Source organism: Danio rerio, chromosome 2 (genome assembly GCF_049306965.1).
Source record: "Danio rerio strain Tuebingen ecotype United States chromosome 2, GRCz12tu, whole genome shotgun sequence".
Taxonomy (NCBI): domain Eukaryota; kingdom Metazoa; phylum Chordata; class Actinopteri; order Cypriniformes; family Danionidae; genus Danio; species Danio rerio.
Window position 1 is genome coordinate 34,986,605 of NC_133177.1, and position 24,567 is coordinate 35,011,171.

General features: G+C 37.5%; 1 protein-coding gene and 1 long non-coding RNA gene across 6 annotated transcripts in view; both read left to right on the top strand.

The window, feature by feature from the left end:
- Window positions 1–156: 156 nt before the first annotated feature.
- On the top strand, window positions 157–2,247 carry mycb (MYC proto-oncogene, bHLH transcription factor b). Its single transcript, NM_200172.1, has 3 exons — window positions 157–319; window positions 496–1,150; window positions 1,373–2,247. Exons 2-3 carry the CDS (start codon window positions 505–507, stop codon window positions 1,915–1,917), a joined length of 1,191 nt encoding a protein of 396 aa, NP_956466.1. The 5' UTR covers window positions 157–319; window positions 496–504; the 3' UTR covers window positions 1,918–2,247.
- Window positions 2,248–3,571: 1,324 nt separating this feature from the next.
- si:ch211-139k8.2 overlaps window positions 3,572–24,567 on the top strand; it is a 78,468-nt gene continuing 57,472 nt past the window's right edge. For all 5 annotated transcript variants that reach the window (XR_012392751.1, XR_012392750.1, XR_660167.5 and 2 more), the window contains exon 1: window positions 3,572–3,707. This is a non-coding gene — a long non-coding RNA (si:ch211-139k8.2). The remainder of the gene's footprint in view (window positions 3,708–24,567) is intronic.

A 24,567-nucleotide genomic window follows, 5' to 3' on the forward strand; every position in this document is an offset into this window, starting at 1 on the left:
TAAGTTATGGGTTTATAAAATAGCTAATAAGTAAAGCTGGCGTTGTGTTCATCATTCTACGCCGTGAGCGTTTGGCGGGAACGGCGCATGGATATCAATAGTAGGGGGAGGAATAACAATCCGTTGTATTAAAACCCGCGGGAGCAGCTGTTCGAAATCTTGCAGTAAATGACAAGCAGCCGCACGGGTGCTGCAGAAGTGCGCAGGTTCAGCGGCGCGACCCACTCCCACTTTTGGACTTACTTTCACTTGATAGTTCACGCTCACGCTGACATCTGACCATATTGTCAGTGTTCATTCAGCTTTTACCACGGCTACGGTGAGTGCTCTGTTTATTTACCTACTTGTATCTGGCGGTTCAGATAAGTTTACGCGACTTGTCTGACGCATCATTAGTAAATCCAGGAGACGACTGATTGAAGTTGTGTTTAGGATGATTAACATTTGTGTTAACATTTAAAGAGCGAGACTTTAACCATGCCTTCTTCTTCACAGGCACTCACCATGCCGCTGAATTCAAGTATGGAGTGTAAAAATTATGATTACGACTACGACTCCTACCAGCCCTATTTCTATTTTGACAACGAGGACGAGGATTTCTATAACCATCAGCACGGACAGCCACCGGCGCCCAGTGAGGATATATGGAAGAAATTTGAACTGCTGCCCACCCCTCCGCTCTCCCCGAGCCGGCGACCCTCCCTGTCAGACCCCTTCCCGTCCACAGCCGACAAGCTCGAGATGGTGTCGGAGTTTTTGGGGGACGATGTGGTCAACCACAGCATTATTTGTGACGCGGACTACTCCCAGTCGTTTCTGAAATCGATTATCATTCAGGACTGTATGTGGAGCGGTTTCTCCGCAGCGGCTAAGCTGGAGAAGGTGGTGTCGGAGAGATTAGCGTCGCTCCAGGCGGCGAGGAAGGAGTCATCCAGGACCGAGTCCGCGGACATCTGTCGGTCTGTCGGCTTCCTCCAGGACATGAGCACCCCTGCCTCCCAGTGCATTGACCCGTCCGTGGTGTTTCCCTTTCCACTGACGGACAGCACAAAGCCGTGCAAACCCGCGCCCACGCCGGCTTCCACAACACTTCCACTGGATACTCCGCCAAACAGTGGGAGTAGCAGCAGCAGTAGTGACAGCGAATCCGGTGAGTGTTATTTAACTCCTATCAGAACTACCAACTTGGTAGTTCAGCTTATGGTTGTATGGTTTTTAATGTATGAGACATAATTGGCATTTTACTCATGAAGTTGGTGGCGGTTAAAGCGTTAATCCTGGACTGCAGCGTGAGGGGACGCTCCCGCCCACTGCACTTTATTCTACGCTAGGTTGTCAAATTGACGCATTTTTTGCTTTTAAACCCAAACAGATGACGAAGATGATGAAGATGAAGAAGAGGAGGAAGAAATTGACGTGGTCACGGTGGAAAAGAGAAAGTCGGTGAAAAAGTCTGACGCGAACGCAACGCATCAAAGCCCGGTCGTCCTCAAGCGGTGTCACGTTAACATTCACCAACACAACTACGCCGCCCATCCGTCCACGCGGAATGAGCAGCCTGCAGTCAAGCGGATTAAATTCGAGAGCCACATCCGGGTGTTTAAACAAATTAGCCATAACCGAAAATGCGCGAGTCCCAGGACGTCGGACTCTGAGGATAACGATAAGCGGAGGACTCATAATGTGCTCGAGCGGCAGCGGCGGAACGAGCTCAAACTGAGCTTCTTCGCGCTGAGGGACGTCATTCCTGACGTGGCGAACAACGAGAAAGCGGCCAAAGTGGTGATCCTGAAGAAGGCGACGGAGTGCATAGCGAGCATGCAGGAGGATGAACAAAGACTGATCTCACTTAAGGAGCAGTTGAGGAGGAAATGTGAACATTTGAAACAGAGACTCGAGCAGTTGAGCTGTTCTTAAGCTGCCTGGACTTAATTTATGAACTTGTTTTATGCATCCTTGTATGGTTATGCCATGAGTCGATACAAGGTCTGGCGAGGGTGTGGCAAAGTAGTGAGCAATCTTGCATTGATTTATACAATTCACACTGCCTCAATTTGAACGCGATAGAGGTTGAATTTATTTGTATTTAATTTTATTTTTTAGTATTAACATGGTCTATGGTTTCATTTTACTGTTGGCCTTAACTTAATGCTTTTTTGTAAGTTTTGTACATAATGCACATATGTATTCAAGATTCTGTTGATTTCTTAAATGTGTTTCTCTATAAAGTTGTGTTTTTTTGACTAATCCTGTCTTCATTGTGGACTCCTTTCTTTTTGCTTTTTCCTGTCATCATAATGACCCTCTTCAAAGTCTTGGATTAGGTTATCCATAAAGACCACAGTCATACACTGATGTAATGCTTAATTGATCTGGTAGATTTCAGTGTACATAAGACTTTGTTTTGCTCTACATTTATCTTGGCAACACCATCATCTGTTTGTCATTGTGGAGTGACTAATGCTTTTGTCAGAGTTACTCAATTATAAGCATCAAAGCTTTCACCTTTAATTCACTTGAGGTGAATCGCACTTCTACATATTGATATTGTTGTTATCAGCTGTGGCTCATATTCAACTTTGAGATCCACAGTGAGTGGCGTTTACCCAACTGCATAATCTAGTAGAAATAAGTTACTGCTTGCTTCACTACATCTTTCCTAAAAGACATCATCTTTCATATTGCTTTTGGTGTACCTGCTGGGCAAAAATATGTCTCCTTCCCTTCAGTGCAGCAGTTTTGAAGACCATGCTGCAAAATGAAATCCCAGAGGGAAACCAGCTCAGTCTTGGCCTCGCCTTCAACTCGCACATGTTAAATTTGAGTTTGGTAGAATGCATTGCATTCCTCTTTCACAACCAGTTTAAAACTTCAATATAATTAGGTCCTGTTAACTTGGTATCACAAGTTCACTGAACATTTTTTGAAAACAGTCCAGGATGGATGACGATGTCATTTCTCTCTTGCACACTTTCCAAATCGCTTTACTGTTTTCAAGATACTCATATTTGGTGTATGACACAATCAAATACACTCAGTGTTTACATATAAAGCACATATAACTTCAACATTCTCAACTGAATTCATTACAACTGTGGAGCATAAACATGTAACATAAGTAAACTGGTCTGCTGTCATGTCATTTGAGGGTCTGCCATTGCACCAGACAGCTTGCATTGGTGTATTCTCATTCTGCGTACCAAGATTATCATTACAGTAACACTAATTATGGTGAATAAATGTTTTTATAATTGATCCTGGATCTACTTGTAGCAATGATTCAAGAAATGTGCTAAGGAGCCAAATAATTGAACTCTGGCTTTAGATAATGCTTTCTGTCAGTGAGTGACAGGTTGTCAGTCAAGAAAAAAGTTTTAGTGTCAGTCATTAGTGTTGTTTACAATCAATATTACCAAGTTAATGAAACTTAATCGACAATATGTGATTTATATTTATACATAAGCACCACCAGTTAGTTTATAAGTGTTTTGTGTAATAAAAGATGAAGTTGTCGCACGGTGACGTCAAGCCCTGATCTGACTCTATGCAAAGCGCCCACGATGCGCGTGCTGCTGTGAGCACATGGAGGAGAGAGGACGTTCACTTAGCAGCCTGGCTAATGTAGCCCGTGGCTCGCAAAATATTACGAAATTAGCAACATTTTTCACCTGGAAAGTGAGCTGACTCGCCCAAGGCGTCCAAAAATGGTAAGATTGTTTTTTTTTCGTTGTCACGTTCAAGATGTATCCAGTTGTTGTGAAACAAAATCTTAGCTTTAGCAAAACAATGTGCTCATGATTTGTGCCACAGGTGTAAAGATTTAATTCCGCTTCATCTGCTGTAATAAGTGTGAAAAGATTCGCGAAACTATTCAGTTTATATCATTTTTAATGTTTGTTGTTAGCATTTAATTATATTATTGTACATTAATTTGGGCTCTGAACTTTGCACGTTTATGAGCAGTGATTTATTGTTCTGATTTGGCATAGCTTTGCTTCGTGATTTAATACTACAAAACATGAAATGATGTCTCCTTCCCTTCAATGAAATGTTTTGTTAGTACAATCTCGATGTGACTATTGAGGTATAAGTTAGTTAGTTTTATATTTGCACCTTTGTTAAGTGACAACTTGTGACAAGCTCACTATATTGTTTACCATGGTACTTTGAATATTCGGTATGAAATCACATGCAAGTATTCAGAATAGAGGTAAAGTTGGTTTTATATTCCCACATTCGTTCATTTAGAAGTCTCTATATTGTTTGCCATGTTACTTTGAATATTCGATAGGAATTAGCATGCAAGTGTGGCTTGAAAACAACATTAACACTGTTTATTTGACTGTGAACAATGTTGTACTTTGATAGTCATTGAGTGCTAATATGATTTCGCTATTTAGAGTTTGCAAATAATACTTCAAATAAATTATATTATTAAGGGGAAAGTCCGAATGTGTGAATATAAAACCAACTTTTCGTCTATGTATTCAGACTACAAAACAACATTAGCTCCATATTCGACTGTGAACAGTTGTAATTTAATAGTTATTGGTTGCTAATATGAGTCCACCATTTAGACACTGCAAAGAATGCTTTTCTGAAATTATATTAAGGACAAAACCCAAATGTGCGAATATAAAACCAACTTTACCTCAATGATGTGACTTATTGTAACAGTTTTGGTGTTAACCATCGAAAACATTACAGACTTCACATGGGATTTGTTTAAAGCTTCTTCTAGAGCTGGTTATAAATGATACTAACGTTGCAGTGCACATATTTTTATATTCCATTAGAAGAAACATATTAGCCTCAGTTATAGGTGGTTATGCTAATAGAAATGTTTTCTTGCTTTTAAGTAATACTTATATTTTATACATGCCAGTTTTTTAATGCAAGTCAAGTAGGTTCATTGAGAATTCTATGGTATGAAAAAATTAAAAGACGTTTCCAGTCACATAAAGTGTAGTCAGGTTTGATCATTTATTCTTAACTTGTAGACCTCGTCATTGTCACTGTGTAAGCGGTGCCTGTCATCCCTCAGTAAGTGTGTTGACAGAGTTCATAAATAATATTCTGAGCCTCTCAGGCTATCATTGGATTTAGGACTCCCCTGTAAGAGATTTACAATTTGGAGGCTTGTCGTGGTCTACATGTTACTTCTGTAGGGGATTGAATAAGAAGACCATTTCAATGTGATGATAATCATTGGCCCATGAACATTTCCTGCTTATCAAACTATTTCATAACTGTAACTAGAGACAATTTAATCATAACTTAATGTTAAAGCAGCTAACATAACATTATTTATCAATGCGTGGCTCTTTTTAGATTCTCGGATGCTATAGAACTTAAAAATGTAAAACAGGAAATGCATTGTGACCATGGTTTTTGTTTACATTCCTCAACATGGTTTATAATACTAATAACACAGAGAAATACTTTACCTTTCATAAAGTTTTTATTTTGATCCGGTTGTTGATTAGTCTCACCCTCATGTTATGACCATTAGCTAGATGTCTTTGTTTACCAAATAAGTGTATCTAGTTGGATTTGCATTGTAAACATTCAATAAAAGTTAAAAATGTATTTTTTTATTTCATATAAAAAGTTTTTAGTTAGGATACTCCTAAATCCATTCTGCATAAATCCGCACATTTTTTAAACAAAATTCTCAGGAGAGATTGCAAAAAATGTCCCTAGATTCTGTCTGACCCTACTCGTGTCTTTACACAAAATGCAACTTCAGAAGTTGAGATCCATCATCTCATTGGTTGAATTCTACAGGATTTTTAGAAGGTGTGTTGCATTCTTTACCTGGAAAAAAAGTTCTTGTAATGCCAAACCCAAAACAAAATCTTTGTGAGATGCAAAACCAACTGATGGAAGAATTAAGCTGTTGTGTTTACAGTTGAGACAATGAGTGCCTCATCAGGATCAGTTAAACGCTGGCTATTCAAAAGTTTGTGTGCCTGGACTTTGTTGACTGAAAACGACATTCTTGAATGGATGAATGATTGTTGCACACTGGTCTTTCATGCTCCCAAAGCTTGAGGGTGAACAAAACAAACTATGATTGTTGCTTTACATGTCAGTCAGGTATCCTCATGTTATGGCCAGTCTTGGAATAATGAAAGCTGCGATGGAGTCCAGACCTTCCGAAGAACACGAGTCTTCAATTAAGTGTTAATTGAGATTGATTATGTGGGGAAAAGGCAGCTTAAGCTCTCCAAAGATAGAAGTTTTTAATGACGTGACACTTTTTTTTCTTTTTTAGGATGCAATTCCATTGGTCTTTAGATTTGCTGACCCTTTCAATGCATCACTATTGCAGGTGCATCATACAAATGAATTCCTTTTCAAAGCTGTTCCATAGCTTTAACATGTCCCCCGAGAGTAGATTTGACTCAATCACAGAGCTTAGATTTCAGTCAGTTGTGTTGCAGTTGAGCGGTCATTGTGATTGAGTGCTCCATGCATGGGCCACCTTTTTAATGCAACTGAATTTTCCTGTTTAGAATGATATCTGTAGCATGCTGCCTGCTGCCACAGGTCATCTGTGTTGACCTCAGGTCCAGTGCATGTCCATATACGCTGGGAAGGTCTAAAATACACCACACCCTCAAGACTGTTGACATATCATTTGTCTCCCATATAAAGTATACTGCTGACTTCATTATTCATTGGTCATGAAGCATGGATTCAAATGCACCTGGGGAGATGTAGCAGCTGGTGGAGCATGCAGAAATGATTGCTCCAGCAACATGGCTGAATTGGTTTTGATTAGATGAGCACGAATGTTGATCTGAATGCGCGGGATGGCACTTTGTTGAAGTTAATGATCCAGAAACAGAGCTGGCAGGTTCTTCTCCCATATGGAAGCCCAAGTTAGTGTTTACAGTTGGGTTTAGGGCAATGGTCCCAACCTTTTTATCACTGTGGACCAGTCAAAGCTTGACAATATTATTGTGGTCAGGGGGTCGTGTACGTAAATTAGGGTTGGGTGGATGGACAATGCCATCGCTGATGGCCGATAGTAGGGGTGTGAACCAAACTGGTCTCACAGTTTGGTTACGATTATCATGCCATTGATTCGGTTCAATTCGATATCTCGGTGCATTAATGATGCTTTCCTTACACAATTATGTTTTTTCTTGACAACACAAGAATTTTTTTAATCAAAATCTATAAATATATCAATATTTATTTATTATTTGTAATACAATTTTGTCCTTTAATACCTGCAGTGAGATGTATGAACTGTACCTTTATTTGACCTGCTCAAAAAAAACACTAATTGATTGTATCAAACAAAACTCTAATACATGCACAGAAGAATGGATAGGCGTTTATAGCAAATAAACTAATGTAAATATTAAATATAATAAATATAATAACTAATGTTAATATATGCCTCTTGCTTTTTGAGCACTGTCAAGCGAGGTCTTACACCCCTATGATTGGTCATTGTCTTCACCCACTCAACAGAAAGGGCTGCGCTTGGCTTTAGAAATGGAATCGCTATTCACCAATGAGTGACTCGGGAAGAAGCCGCAGTTATAATGTATGTGCACATAATCACATAATATGCGGTTATCACAAGTGATCCATAACAGACACAATAGAGAAAACTTGCACCTCAGGCACGCTTATTGCTTTAACAGCCAAGAGCAGAGAAAAAATTGTCTTATCAACACGACAACGGGTCAAATGTCCAAAGTGAGAGAGAGAGGCAAAGATGGATTTTTACAGCATTTCTACCTAGTATTGTACTAACGGCTCATAGAGCCAAAACCCCATAGAACAGTGCACTTCATTTCACTTTATTTATGATTTAGTTATGTGTAAAACAAAGACCATACGGGTCAGATAGTTGAAAAGGTAGGCTACAAATAAGGAATGTGTTATGAATTTATTAAATATTCATAAATAATGAATTCACCTTCGCCTACGATTATTATGCCATCGTCATTGTAATGTTTTACATTAGACATTGTATGATGACAAATTGGTCAACATTGCCAAACCCTCAGGTAGATTGCTATCAACTGATTGACCATCAACTGTTTTCTCAGATGATGACAAGCTGACAAAACATTGCTGCAACTCTCATACAAGTTTTATTCATGGAGAAAATAAAAATCACTGCTGTGTTTGTCTGAGATAATTAGTGTACCAAAACGTGTATATTATATACAAAATATGAAGCTGATGGGTCAGTTCTTGACACGTGACGTAAGGTACTCTCACAGCATTCTGAAGATGTTTTAAGAATGGATGCACCTGGAGGGCGTGAGCACGTTGCACCGCTGGAAATTGCAAATGACAGCGGCCATTCACATATCGCATCTTTTCCGTACGCAAGTTTGTTATTTTCAATGAAGGCGTGATGAGACATAATATGTGAACGGTAAGGGTGTCACGATTTCGATTTTTAATCGAAATCGATCGAAATTTATGCTCAATTTCGATTATCGAATCAAAAAATAGAATCGTCGATGCTGCCACGCCCCCTTGTCACGTCAGCTTGGCTTGCCAAGCGGGAAAAAACACGCTTGTTGAAGTGCTCATTGAACTGTGCAGACGCAGGAGACCCATCGACAGAGCTTAAACCTTCAGGGCTCGACAATAAGGACTGCCCGATAGCCCGGGGCCAGCGTGCGAGACGCTCGGGTCAGTGTATAGTGCTGCCTTGATGCCTGACAGATCGTTTGTTTGGCATATATCCAGCAGTTGCGCTCGCATCCGCGCCAAATCAATCAGTCCGAGATCGCCTGAATGAGACAGTCTCTGCCCTATTGAGCGGATCGATTGTAGTGAGAAAACAATGCAACGAATTAACGACCCAGGCTATATCACAGTGTATGATGATCGTGTAATAGCCATATATACGGCTATATGAAGAGAGAATGATGAGCAGGGCGAGATGTCATTATTACTGGTAAATGCGAAAGTGAAAGCATGCTGAAATATTACCGAGAGCTGTTTATCCAGCCTGATCTCGGTTTATCCGTCAGGAAAATTGACTGAAATTACTATCTCTTAATTTTTCCATATTTTAATCGTATAATATGTTGTATTAGGCCTGTTGTTTTGTTCATTTCCACACTGACAGCTCGAAAGAAAGATTTACATTGATTTACATTGATTCTTCTGCTCAACAAGGCTGCAATTATTTCATCATAAATACAAATTATGAAATGTTGCACTATAAAATAACTGTTCAAAAGTAGTTTATCATTTAATTTATTCATTTATTCCAGTGATTTTAAAGATGAAATTTTAGCTTCATTACTCCAGTCACTTGATGCTTCAGAAATCACTAAAATTAATTATTATTATATTTATTAATGGTAATAGTAATAAAAGCAATAATGTCTGGAGTAATAATTTTATTTGAAACTACATACAATAACAAAGCAGTTATTTAAATTTTTGATAAATATTTAATAATTTAACATTTTTTACATTTAATAAATGTAGCCTTGATGAACTGAATAAGTTTTCTTAAAAACATTAAAAAAATACTGTAAATATATATATATACAGTGAAAGTCAGAATTATTAGCCCCCCTTTGTTTTTTTCTTTTTAAAATATTTCCTATATGATGTTTAACAGAGCACGCAAATGTTGATAGTATGTCTGATAATATTTTTTCCTCTGAACAAAGTCTTATTTGTTTTATTTTGGCTAGAATAAAAGCAGTTCTTAATTTTTTTTTATGAACCATTTTAAGGTCAAATTTATTAGCCCCTTAAGCTAATTGTTTTTCAGACTGTCTCCAGAACAAACCATCGTTATACAATAACTTGCCTAATTACCCTAGCCTGCCTGGTTAACCTAATTAACCTAGTTAAGACTGCTTCAATCTTTTACTTTCACACTAGTACTTAGTCATTATAGCAAACACCTCAGATACTGTTGGCTGGTTCCTGTTGGTTGTGCACCTTTTTTTACCGATGCCATAATAACGACACAAATCACTGCCTATTTACAAGAAAAAAGTTATTGACAGGTGGTAATTATGTGTGTAACTTGCCTTTATTCATTTACTGTATGATTTGTTTATGGGTAAAACAAAGACCATACAGGTCAGGTAGTTTAAACGTTAGGCTACAAATAATTAATTCATTATTAATTAATTAAGTATTCATAATCGAAAATTGAATCGAATCGTGACTTAAGAATCGAAAATGTAACCGAATCGAGGATTTGGAGAATCGTGACACCCTTAGTGAACGGTTACTGTCGTGTGCGATCTCCAGCAGTTGGTTTTCTTCTTGCACAGACATGCTCGATTCATCTGATTTGTTGACAAATAGGTTGCGGATCTTATCTTTGGCAGTTTATGGTTCCTTTACAGGGCCTTTTCCACGTCTCAAAGAAACTTTCCAAAGATGTCTGTTTCATACTCCATTTTGCTGCTTGTGGGTTAAATTTTGGCGCTCAAGTGACCGAAATGCAATCGAGAGAATGCGGTCATTTTTCAAAATAAAAGATTTTTCAAAATAAAAGATTGTTCAAACTCAGACAATAAATAAAACAGAAAAAATGAATGATTTCTAATGCAGCCCAGTACTAATTGATTCACGGACCAGTACCTGTCCGCTGCCCAGAGGTTGGTCACCACTGGTTTAGAGCATTACATACATTTCTGTCAGATCCCATTATATAGCCTTGTAAATGGATTTCCTGCTGTTGAATGGATGTCGTGATATAGAATTTTTTTTAATAAGCTGAAACCCTGACCTGGCCTGGCAATAGCTAGTATTGAATGATACTGAATTCAGACTGAAAAGTGACACGGTTCGGTAAAGTAAGCTCATAAAAAAAGATGTAATGTATGAATAATATTGTAGATGTGTATATGGGAGGCTAATGACTTTTATTAAATGACACATCATAGAATTAAGGAACAATGTTTGCTTGCTCATAGACTGAATATGCCCAAAGGATTCAAATATATAAAAAAGTAAAGGTTTTAATTTAAGGTAAAGGTTAAAAATTTGCTTTTTATTTCCTCACCCTCAGATCATCCAGGATGTAGGTGACTTTGTTTTCTCCAGTAGAACGTCCAGTAGGACGTCTGTTGTGACATCATAATGGAAACCTCATGATCTGTTGTGAAGATCAGGCTACGGTTATGTTGATCACTCGGCCATAGGCTGAACTCATGTTCTCTTTCATTTACATAACCAGAGACTGCGTATTTATCTCAAAAATAAATCCCAGAGAAATCTTTATTTAAACTCTGTGCCCTTTGGGGTGAGTGAGTTGTAATTGTCTGTTGCGGTCAGCCCAGTTTTTGGCTCTTAGCACTGAGTGTTTAAAAGATGAGTGTGAGGCTGACATGGTGCTAATGTCACCGAGTCTCATCCTGTCCTCACACTGGGGTTCATTGGGGGCACTGGCAGCTTCCCAGATACTGAGAGAAGCAGCTCTGCTCTCTCTCTCTCGTTCTGTCTCTATTACTGCTGCATCCAGTGGCTCTTTAGGGAATGATATGAAACATAATCTTCAGTAGCAGCTTCCATAAGAGGTTGCGATATTTATCCAAGTGCTCAGCTGTTATGTTACGTGGTTTGTAAAAGATGTCAGAGACCTGAGTTGTCCTATCATATTGCTCTTGCTCACCCATCACCTAGTTCTGTGGTTCTCAGGTGAAAGTCTTGATCCAAAGAGGATCTGTCTGAGGGCAGAGAAACACAAACTCTATTGATAGTCTATTCATATAAGTCCCCTCTGATGTTTCAAAACGAACTTGAATAGGCGGTTTGAAGCAATGCCGTAGAAGAACTTTTAGAATCACTAAAGTACCTTTCAGTTATTTGTGCTTTCACCTGAAAGATATAATGATGTAGATAAAAACATATAATCATATGTGGGATAGGCATGGGTATATGATGCTGATGGTATGATAACCTTGGATAAAAATATCACGGTTTCACCATATTGTGATTACTGCTCTAAACCATATTCTTTTTAAATGTCTTTGTAAAAAAACGAAATCTTTTTTCCCTTTTGAGCACAATATATTTATTTAGAGACATTTAAAATGTTTTGGAGCAGTAAACATGTCAGGCTCAGTAATTCAAATGAATCATTGACTTCTGCAGTCTTCTTTTAGTTTCAAAAACACAGATTTCTTTACAATTTAAAATGGTGTCTTTGGATATCTTTTCACATACCTTAACAGAAAAATTTAGCAGTTTTAAAACCTTGACAGCAAACCACAGTATACTTTGAAAACAGTTATCGTCCCATGCCTAATGTGGAAATATGTTTTTCAACCAGGCTCATTTAAAATGTTCAGCCTACATTTTTGCGATATGTTGTGCCGGGTACGTTTTGTTGCACGTTTCAGTTGAAAAGTCCTCTATGGCACTGTGATGATTTTTGCAAATCTTAAATGTGTTACTTGGGGTTACATTTTTGTATTTCCGTTTTGTGCACATCCATGAGAAGGTGAGGCTTGTTGTTCAGATTAATAAACAAACCACTGACCCAAATCCAACCAATAGTGTTTTTAAAAGCAAACATAAGCGAAAAGTGCACTGTGGTCACATAGCTTTACCTTGATTTCACATAGCTTTTATCGCTGTTCTGGAACTGTGACTCAAACCCGAATGCTCTGCATCACAAGTACAACACAGAAAAGTTGTTCATATGAAGTTACTGTGAGGTAAATGTATTCAATTGCAAACTATGGACATCAATAAGTTGTTTTGTAGAATTATTTAATTGGTGTTGTGCATAAATGTTGATAATATGTCCCTGTAATATAATTAGTGTGAAAAGGAACAACTTGTTGGCGTCATACTGCCATGTAGTGTTCATTTGAACTAAAAACTGTAGTCAAACACATTTTAAAGTATTTATTTGCAGTTTCAGAAAAATGTAGGCTGTGACATGCATTTTCAATGAGCCCATGTTGAAGGTTTCTATGGATGTCTATGGATTTAGCTGCAAAACCACTTGTGAGCTGACCGCAAGCTGTTTGTTTACTGCCGAGAACGCGTGCGTGCACGCCAATTATGCCTACTTCAATCAACAGAACCTGCATAGGCTGTGAATAACATCTAATAATGTTTAATTTGTTGCACAGAGCGTTCATTTGAAAGGCAGTGCGGGAGGTATGATTCGCATCTGCATGTTTTTTTTCTAACATTGACTGCAGCCATGAGCCGGACTTGGAAGTGAAAGTGTAAATGGTGCGCACATAATTTAAATGGTCATAATGCATTTTACTGTTATGATTACGCCAAGACTTTGACATGTTTCTCTTTCATAGCTAACACATTTGTTGTGCATGAAAATAAATATTTACTTTGTCAGTATAACTACTCTAGCCTATATAATGTTGAAAATAATGCAAATAGGAAATGTCTCTATTTACCAGTGACAAAATTATCTAATAATGTTCTCAATGATAAATGAAAAGCACGTATCAAATATGATAATTTAACTTTAGAATTATGAATAGTTGTATTCTGATGCCATCACTTTACTGTGAATTAACAAGCAGGATATATTGAAAGTCTGTTCAAGTCCACCGTTCCAAGTCTATATAAAATTGAGTATTTTGACCAACAGTAGACCTACACATAGGCCTAATATTATAGGCCTTATGTTTGAGAATTAACAATAAGAATAGCCTACACATAATATTAACCTTATTTTGCATCTACAGAATCGTGAGTAAATCCTAATCTTGATTTTAAGCAAAAAAACAAATCGTGATTCTCATTTTAGCTGGAATCGTGCAGCCCTGAGTGCGGTTCTTTATGGAATCATTGATGTCATTAAAGATACAAGTAAAATTTTGGCATTTTCACCATGGCACACCAAGATGATTTCATAGAACTGCAATGACAAAAACTCTCTCCATGGCCTCCACATATCAGCTGGGTCTCAGACTAAAAGCACTTGATCATGTCAAAAAAAGGTTAATCAAACATTTGTGGATGAAATTAGCTTGATGTATCATTCATTGGGCATTGTTCTATGTTCCATGAAAAATAAAACTACAACTGCAGATATACAAACTGTACACAAAGCAGTACTTTTTAAATATCTTTATTATTTCAGTCATCTGGAATAAAAAAGTACGGTTCTAAACATGTTTTGAATTGCCCAGCTATTAAGACTAAATATTAAAGCAAGCTTCTGTCTGTACTGTCTTGATTTGTCTACCGACACTGACTTGTTCGGAAATCAAAATGATCTCACATATTGAATTGGGCAAATAGATCCTAAGGTCATTTTGGATTTATGAAAATACCAAATAAATAATTATAATTGTTTCAGACAGGCTTTTCCAAATCTCCTGCCATCTCTTTCTCACTCTCATCATTCAGACAAACAGACCTGATCTCATGACCTGTGAATGGCTTTCTTAATGTTTCTCTTTCCAATAAACTGAGATAAAAGGAACTATTACACATTTGACCTTTAGTTCTTGTTATAAATGTCTTGCACTCACATTTACACCTTGCCCTGTCATAAAAATGATTTCTCTATCACATTTTAGCTCGTTGTGAAAACCTAGGTGATCAAACTAGTTAATGCTGAAGCATTCCTTGAAGGCAGGATGTGATCAGATGGCACATATTTTATCTCTCAGGCTTTTACTGGCATTTTATGGATCAGATAGCAATTCCTAGAGTCCAGGTTTGTTCGTCATGGCTGACTAAAGCTGTGGCAAAGTGAGTGGTCTTCCCTTTCATGTTATGGGATGAGTAGTTGAGGACTCAATGACTTGGGCTCTTCCGCACAAGCCCTGTATGTCCCCGGGGAGGTTAGAATTGCTCCGGCCGGCCTCTGTGTAAAGGAGAGGAGATAGTAAGCCATCTGGAGAATACGATACGATCACCATTGGTTCCTGCTATTTAAAGTGCCCCATCACCCCCTCTCCAGCATATCTCCCTTGGCTTTGACACATGCTTAATTGGATGTTAGTCATATATTTTATATAGTCTTATTTCCTTTTGTTAGTTTATACCTAGCTATTAAAACCATGCTCTAATGTGGACCGAGTGAGTTCTGCAATGTGTCCTCTGTGGGTTGTGTGTTATGTCAGTGCTCATATTCTAGTGTGGTGGTGTTGCTTTTGTGTGTTTGTTAGGAGTATCATGTTCTCCTGACACACACACACACACACACACATGCTAGGATGTATAGACATATCGCAGCCAAACACAATGAATTATTCAGTTGAGCTCATAGTGTGCGCTGATTGGATGAGGTAAACAGAAGCCACACAACAGTTGTGAAACTTAATATGGAAAGAATCTTTTGGTTTATAATCTAAGCTCACTCTTTGTTCTTGAATTACATCTGAATACATTTAAGCAACCAATAAATAATACTAAGGAAATAAGTCTTTTTCTCTTTTTTTGGTCAGTCAATATTAAATGGATAGTTCACCCAAAAAAATTAAATTACCTCATTTACCTTGCCTCATGTGGTTTTACGCTTTATTTATACATTTATTTTCTACTTCTGAACACACAAAAAATATATTATGAAGAATATTGTTTTTTTGTTTGTTCAACTCGTAGAATGTAAAAGATATGGACGCAGTATCTGTGACGTCACAGGGTACATGCAGAAGCATGCAGATGGACTTTTTTTGTCAGTAACCTGGGTAAAACGCTTCCTATTAACTGTATGCCATTACAAAATTTATGCATTTAAGGTATATTTTCTTTAAAAATCAACAATCTTCACTGCATAAATGATATAAGCTATAAAGTGTACAAGAAGCACTGCATTAAATCACATTTTTCTGTGCCAGGTCTTAAAACTATTTACATTTATTTTACTCTAGTATTTCCAATGGCATTTCTGCACTAGCCTGCTGATCCTGACAGGCGCGTGCACGTAAACGGCTTTTCATCTCGTTTTATGCTTCAACAACATAGATGCTGTAAAAGGATCTGTATAAAATTGAAAGAGTCACATAAACTGTTCATCGGAAGTTTTTCGGTATGGGAAGAAACACTAGCTCTGCATATACTGTACCCTATTGGTTATTTAAGAGTGCAAATGAAGCTACAAGTAGGCGTAGCCAACTGTCGCCATTTTGTTTGCGTGTCATTGTGCCGACCAGGGGTTATCAAAAAAGGGGAGAAGAGATGGAGCGTCAGTGATGCTACAGCTGCCGGATAGTATTTTGCTTAGACTGGCTTTTCTTTGGGAGAAACGCTTAATACTTTACTACCTGCGGCATGTTTGTGTTCTGACCACTTCTGCTAGGTTGTATAATGTATAAAAAGTGTTTGATCATTTAAAAAAACATTGTTTTAATAAATTGAGCCACTAAGCATTGTTCTTATGACGTTTTTCTAAAGGAGGAAAGTGCAAATTACTTTCAAATATTTCAAATAGTATTTGTGTTAGTAAATGCAAGGCTAATGATGAAGTCCAGGCATAAAACTGTATGACACTGCTTCATATGACTGTTCTATAACCTACAGCTAATCAATCTGTCAGATTCTGGGGTGCTTTACAGGTCTAAAGAAAATTTGAAATGATAAATTATCTTAAATCAAATACATTTATAGAGAGGCATACAAGTATAGAATTTCATTCACCTGGAAAATGGAGGCAACTTGAATGGTTTGTGAAAACAATAAATAAGCACACAGCATGCCATATTGTCTGATAATTTTAGAAAGTAATTCCAAAAGGCAGTTGACTGTGTAAAGCCACATAACACAAAACAAAAATATGATGTATATGCTGAGTTCAGTGGCTAATCAGCCGAAATCAGCTGATGTGACATGACAGCAACTAGTCAGACCTAGCTGTCACTTAAGTGGCCCCGCCCGTAATTATGCAGACTTAATATAACTCAATGAAACAGATAAGTTATAAAATATAATCACCCTTCTCACAGTTGTCTTGAAGGGATATATTGGCTATTTACATCAAAATAATTGTTTGTACCAGGCTGTAAACAATTTTTTTTCTTCTATAAAGTTGCCACTTTTAACATTGGGGTAACATCTGCTCTATTTTAGAGCCAGACCTAGCAGAATTTCAATGAATTGAAATTTCAGTTGCTTCCATATTAGCTATACAAGGGAAAGTGGGATGTTGCTGCTTGGTTCAACTGAAGAAAGTAACTGTAATGAATTTTGAAGTGAAGATTGAGGAAATGATGAGATGCTTTTCATTTTTAGGTGAACTATCTCTAAGTTCAAATGCTTTCAGATTAATGACCTATATTAATGCTTTGTGGTATTTTAATACATCGAAATTTAAAGTCTGAAATCAATCAATTAAAATTTTAAATTTTTTTGTTGGGAAACTTAGTTGACCTAATTTTAATTCAATATTTACATTGTTCATCTCATATTTTTGTTGCGTCTAATTTAAGTTAACTAAAAACATACCTAACAATAGGTTTTGTAGACTAATAACTGATATAACTTAGGTCTACCATTAAGCTTGAAGTATTTTTAGTAGTTTTGTTGATGAACATCTTGAGAAGTGTGCTAAACAAGAATGAGTGTCTCTTGGCTTGATTTACCTAGATGTCCTGTGGTGAAGGGCGAGAGAGTTTGGAAAGTGTTAGTTTAACTGGCAGGGAGCTTTCCAGAACAGATGGGACAGTAGTTGGAGATGACATGCTCTACTACGGCAGTGCTAATGCCCTCTTGAGTCTTATGATGTAATGGTGCTGAGCAGATGCCTCTACAGATCTTGGTGTAAGAAAAGAGCAGTGAAGTGCTTTCTCAGCGGCCAAAGGTCAAGAGCTTGCAGTGACATGAGTGCATGCTTGACTCACTAATACATTTACCCAAGAGTTTATCTGCAGAGTCTAAGTGTGTTGTAAGTATATAGAGGGAGTCTTTTTGAAATGTAATCCTAAATACAGGTTCTTGCATCGGTTTGGTGATTAGTCATTCTTTCCCCCCCGTGGCACAAAAGTGACACAATGAGGGTGTTAAAACAATAAACTACAAGGCAATACAAAACAGCAGTTTAGGCTGACAGCTGGCCAAACATTTTCCTCTATTTCCTCTTAACCTGCGCTGGAGGAAATGTCCTGCAAGAATGCTTTCTTTGCTATTCCAGATGACTTTATTATTAAGTTATTAAAGTTACTGCAGAGATGTATGCTTGCAGTCGTCCAAGCTCATGGGAGTCATACACAATATTATTTCTTTTTTTCACTGCACCATGACTTTATATTTTACTGTCTGTACTGTACAGTATTTCTGTTAAATGACAAGACTTTAGTCTAAAAGTCAGACCTTGCTGTCCTAATTAAATAATCAAAAATCAAGGCATGAGCATATTTTATTGTGGTAAAATAAGTGTAATCTAGAGGCCTTCGCCTTTCATGAGCCACTTCTGATATCAAATGATGAAGTCAAGTTATTATTTGTTGTTCCTAAAACTTGAATAGGTGACAAGACTTTTGTAAGGTAGTGTAAACATAATTATGAATCTAATAGTTCTGTAAGTAGGTTTACTGTGTTTCAGATTATTATGGGTTACTAATTGTAATTGGTGGAGTTGGGTTCATCTGAGCAAGTACCTGAAAGCAAATTTCATAGTGTATTTTCCTTCTTGAATCGCCTTCAAATGAGATCCTTAGTTGAATATAAGCTATATTTGAGGTTTTCTTTAAATGTGGATATCACAGAATGCTGTGTCTGCCAGAGCTTCATCTGTAATGACTTTTATTTGATTTTGTGGCTTGAAAAGGAGAAACGAGCTCTGTTCATTACTGTGCCTTGAGGACTGATTCAACTTGACTCATGCAAGCCCGTGTCTCTGTTTTTCAATTAGTCTGTATATGAGTCAAATCTAAAAGGAAGAGCTAAGTGCTTCAAAAATGATTAAGAAAGCATCTGGCACGTGTTATGATTTTAATACAGCAGGCGTCATTCTCAAACAGCTGACATGACTTTGGCTTTTCCAGTGAAGAGGGAACTTATTTGGAGTCATCTACTGCAGGTGTGGAATCCGTTTCATGTTGAGCTCACATCGTGCTGCATGATGAATCTGTCCTTCCTTCCATGTACATTTTCACAGGCTGACTGCCTCAGCTGTCCTATGCAGACTTTTCTTGGAATGCAGACTTGAGGATTTCTTCCATGAGCGTTCTTGGAATCAAACTTTTTTTTATGCTTTTGGGAGTCCTGTTTCAGCCACGTGTCATAGACCCACATGTCCTTATGACATTTTTGGCGCTTGAATTCTTCCAAGCATCCTTAGAACTGATATTGCTGCTGTCTTGGCCATCATCCAGCTTTCTGCATTATGTTAAAGTTGAGGGAGATCCTTGTGCATTCAAATACACCAAGAGTCCATGGAGACTCTTCTGAGTAGGTCCCTTAAAAAAAGCAGATATTTAAAAGAAAGTTATGAAATCAGCTCTCTTTTCAGATCTTCTGAGCTAATCCCTTGATGTAATTCCAACTCCACTACTTAGAAGTCTTAGAAATCATTCAGAACAGTGAAAGTTCATATCGTTTTACAGATTAGCAGACAAAATGGAAACAAAGGTCCAAATATTGTGCTTATTGCTATGTTTTGTAACTTCTGGTTTATGCATTATTCAGCTAGACTTTTTTTTCTTTAGTGGTAGTTCCCCAAAATGAAAATTTGCAATTCATTCAAGCACCCTGAGGTCATCAGATCAGATCAGAGATTACTTTTTGTTTTTTGCTGAAACCATGGTTCTTGGTTATTCTTAAAATACAAGTCTACCTGAACATTGGCAGTCAAAAATACAACAAGGTACAGGCGAACAAGATTACTACCAGTGGGACTTGATAATACATTGGGAATGCTTCATTTTTATTTTTATTTTTTGTATACAATTCCTGGAACTACAATCTTGCCAGAAGTGTTTACCTTTTGGTGTGTTTGCACTTCAGAAATTGGAACTTCATTTGGGAGACCTAAATTAGCGCCTAGCAGGGGCTTATCCAGCACAATATAATCGTGGTTTGGAAAAAACTAAGTTGTAAAACTAGCAACATTTTTTGCTATAGCGTTCCTAAGTTATATGTAAGATTTTTTTTTTTTTTTTTTTTTACAGTTTTAGGGCAACATCATTTCCAACAGAAAAGATTTTCAAAGATGCTGCTTTAATTTGTGAGGAAATCAGTGTTTTTGAAACTAGTAACAGCAGCAGAAGTGAATAATTCATTTTAATTATTTAGTCTGACATGTTTATTGATCCCAAATATTTTTAAATGTTTCCTAATATAAAGAATATTGTGTTCAAAGGGAAAAAGTTTTAGTTATTTACCCAGACATTTAATAGAGCATATATTGGAGCAGTATTCACAATATCATAAAACTGATATTTTTATCCAAGGTTATTTATAATAACCGTCAGAATCTTATACCAGCCCATGCAGACACCATATTTTAAGATGTGACAAGACATGCACATACAGAAAGCTTATGTTTGAAGCATTTACCTGTTGCTTTTGTCTGTGGTATTTATTTTCAGCCTCAACGATATCTGATAGCACTAGGTTATTTAGTTCTGCTTTTGCTGTTTTAGTTGCATGTTATGAAACCCTCATCACATGCACGCTCCTGTTGTTGATTTTCTTCACTGCAGTGCTTTGTTTCTGTTAGGGTATACTGGTATTCGGTACCCATCGATACTGAAGTTTTAAAAACGTTCATTTCCCGCTAACATTCAAGCGCTGTTTAGCAAGTTCTTAAATGGCGCTGATTTCCCATTGTCTTTACGTGCTCAACAGAATCAGCGATGTTTAAGAACGCGCTCAATAGTGCTTAAATGTTAGCAGGAAATGGATGTTTTTAAAACTTCAGTATCGATGGGTTCCCAATTTAAGTATGGTGCAACCCTTGTTTCTGCCTGGCTTAAGTTAGGTTTCTGCTTCTGAAGCAAGATGATGGGCCTTTGTGAGAGTGACATTAGTCTACTGCCTTGGCAAACTTCTATTGCATTGAAGACATTGTGTAGTCTGAGCTTTTTTATATAATAGGTTATATCACATTTATATTTTAAGAAGCAGGTCCTTCAATGTGTTTGATCATCATATTTATGGGTCCTTACTTTTAAAATGTCAGATAAAGCAATGTTGATAATTTTTACATACTGTGCTGCTCTCACCAGGATGCATGTTTTTTTCCCTTTACATCGGTTGTTTTTTGTGGGTGGAAAGCCTGATCATCAGGCCTCACACAATATTGGCCCATTGTTAGGAAAGAGAATGATCTTACAGTTTGGCCTCACTCCACTGTGCTTCCAGTAAACTCTGCATTTCTAGAGGGTCTTTATGACTGTGACAGCCGACCACCCAAAGCATAATAGAGTAATGACTTTGATTCTGTTAAATAACAGGAAAGAATGTCAAGAGGTATTGAGCTTGTGTTATTTCAGTAACTGGGTGTTTGTCGTTATTTAACCATCATAGTCATGGCTGAACCCACAGCTCCATTTGACTTTGTCAAGATTGGCTTGTTCAAAAAAGTCCCCTCGTATGTCCTGCACTGCAGTCTTGCTACGTTATATAATCTAATTGAAACCAGTTTGTGCTTAAAATAGCCACATGAGGCCAAAGAAACAGAAACACCCTACAACCAGAGAGTAAAAAAGAGACTTTCATTATTTTTTGGCAATGCCCTTTTCTGTACTTAAAACTCTCTTGAGAAGTTCTTTGGAATGTCTGCAAATAGATTTGTGTTTCTGTTGTTGGATTGTTGTCTGCGAAGTGTAAATCAGCCTAATCCTAGGAGGCCTTTTCTTGTTTTCTGTTAATTATGAATGAGCTGTCATTCTCCCGCTCTCTCTCAGTTAGTCTTTTCCACCATGACACAGTGATTTACTGATCTGCTCTCTCATGTTCCCTCTCTTTTGCTGAGTCACGGTGTGTATTTAAAGAGCTGCAGTTGGAGACCAAAGAAGTATAAGAGGATTCGCTTACACCTCATGAAGGGACTCGCTGCAGTCATATTACAAGTGGAATATCTAAAGCAAGACAAACGCTTGTTCGTACTCTTCTTAGCATGTAGCAAAAACCAAAAAGACCAAACTAGGACAGAGTTGAGAGGCCAGCGGTTCCTATTTTAGATCTGCAGTCTGTAATGTACACACGTAAGCTGCCAGATCTCCTAAAATACTCCTGTTCTCAATCCAGTCCAGGAATTGGCTATCCTGCTCAGTGACCAGATATCATCTAGTCTAGCTCACACACTGATTCTGGTCAGTATGATGCCATTAAAATGACTCAGCCAGGAGGAAGCTGACTGTTTCTCCCCTCCTCTTTCTTTGGTATTAACATTTTTTTCCTGTTTCTTTAAACAATTACATTTTTAATCTTGGCCTGCTTCCTAGAGAACACCAGAGATGCCAAGGAGAGAGAGAGTGAGAGAGAGGAATGAAGATATGCGAAGGAAAAAAATGGTAAACCTTAAAAATGTATAAGTAGATATCTTGTGTCTCCACCAAATGAAGGTGCTTAAACAATCAAGGACTTTGATATTTTTAGTCATGGTGAAAAAATTTCTAACTATGCCAGGTCCCAACCTAAAAGCACTCGTGCCAGTGCGGCTTAACACACGTTTACCGTAAACAGTCTGGAATCCTGCCGGCTGTGTGAACAATGCACTGACTTGGCTGCCAAAACCGTAACCCTGTGTTTATGACCAAACCCACTTCAGAAGCAAAGGCTCAGGATTGTGTAATAGCACTACTGGCTTTACAGCTGAGTAATTATGGGAGAACTTGGATAAAATTTACCTTTGAAACCCAGTGGCCTCTGAAGGGTGGTTGACTGTTGATGTAGGATTCTTCTGCAGTGGTTAGTGAGGTCAGTCTGGACTGAGTAAGTGTACTTGGTTCTGTGAGGTATGTCGGGGACTCTGTGTTCTGCTGTGTCCAGTCAGTGTGGGAGTGATGATGCAGCAGGAGCTTTTACCCAATAATTTAATTCTTTTTTTTTTCCTGTAATTGCGCAACTCCAGATTTTAACCACATTACAGCTGTGTATCTCTTGTTTTTTGATATTTGAAAGAGCATTACTGCCTACAACAGCAAAAATCAATAACGTAAATGATAGGGGTGTGGACTTACACTGGTCACATGGTTTGGTTACAATTATGCCATCGATTCAGTTCAATTCGTAATCACAGTTAGGGTTAGGCTGTTGACCAAATTGGCATCGTACGATGTCTAATGTGAAACATCGCGATGGACGATGGAATCGTTGTCGTAAGCAGGGGGTGGGGGTCATTGTTAAATATCAATTAATTCATAGCAAATTATTTAATTGTAGTCTACCGTTTTTACTACGTGACCCACATGGTCTTTGTTTACCCATAATCAAACCATAAAAGTTACACACAAAAGGCCGTTATTGCTGATGACATGCAAATAATAAGTGATATGTCAATATAAATGTGCGGCAGGGCGATAGATCGCGATCCCGGCTCAGCCTTGTGAAGTTTGTCGGCCATCAGCAATTGACAATGGCATGGTCTATAGGCCCTACCCTATATCACAGTGCATTGACGATGCTTTTCATACACCGTTTCAAATTTTGCTTCACAGCATAAGAATTCTGGTATTAAAATGTATTATTTTTATATTTATAACATTTTATAATTATTTAATACAATCTTGTCCTTTTAATACAAGTAGTCAGATATTTGAACAGTACCTATGATTTTCAGTGTCAGTGAATGACTGTCCAGCAAACACACGCAGTGAATTGTCCAGAGTTTCTGCATTTTAATTACTTGCGCTCGCCTGCCTCGCCATAGTATTCTAATATGACATGGCGCATATGAGATCAATGACATCAGTACATTATAACCGGTTAGGATTTATTACTAAATCGATACCGAATTGTCTGCACCTGCATCACGGTGCACCAAAGAAACAATTAATTTTGACAGCCCTAATAAATGATACATAATAATTATGGCATAAGCATCTATCCATCTAGTCCACTCATTCATTAAATTGAAAACGTTCAGTATCTATTGCTAAACTCGTTTGCAGTCTCTGATTTAAAAAAAAAAAAAAAAGAAATCTGATGTACAAGCTGAGAAAATCACATTTTGTTGTAAAACAAAATGTGAGTGTGTGTGTGTTTGTTAACATTTTCGCCGTTACATTGGGTAGTTTTTATCATTAATTGTTGCTCATAGCACGGCATGCCTATGCTAAATCAAGCATCCTTCCTATTTGTTTCACTATTTTAGATGATCTGTAACAGTGTTACCTACTGTATAAAAGCAATATCCTGGATTGTCAAAGTTCTTCATCAGTGATGGAGATGTTTTCTTATAAATGATGGCAAGTACATGACAGCACTGTAGGTGAATGCATTTGTTTGTAAATTAATGCTTACAGTACTTCTGCAAATACTTGAGATGTACATTATTTTTACTAACTCAATAATAGGGGCTTTGAGATATTGTTGAATTTTTCTTTGTGATAAATGTAATACAAAAATTATTTTAACCAACACTTTAGCAGCACTACAACTTCTAAAAGAGAACAGCCATGTTGCACAAGCAAATTAGATATTTTAACGATGTAAACAAACTAAAAT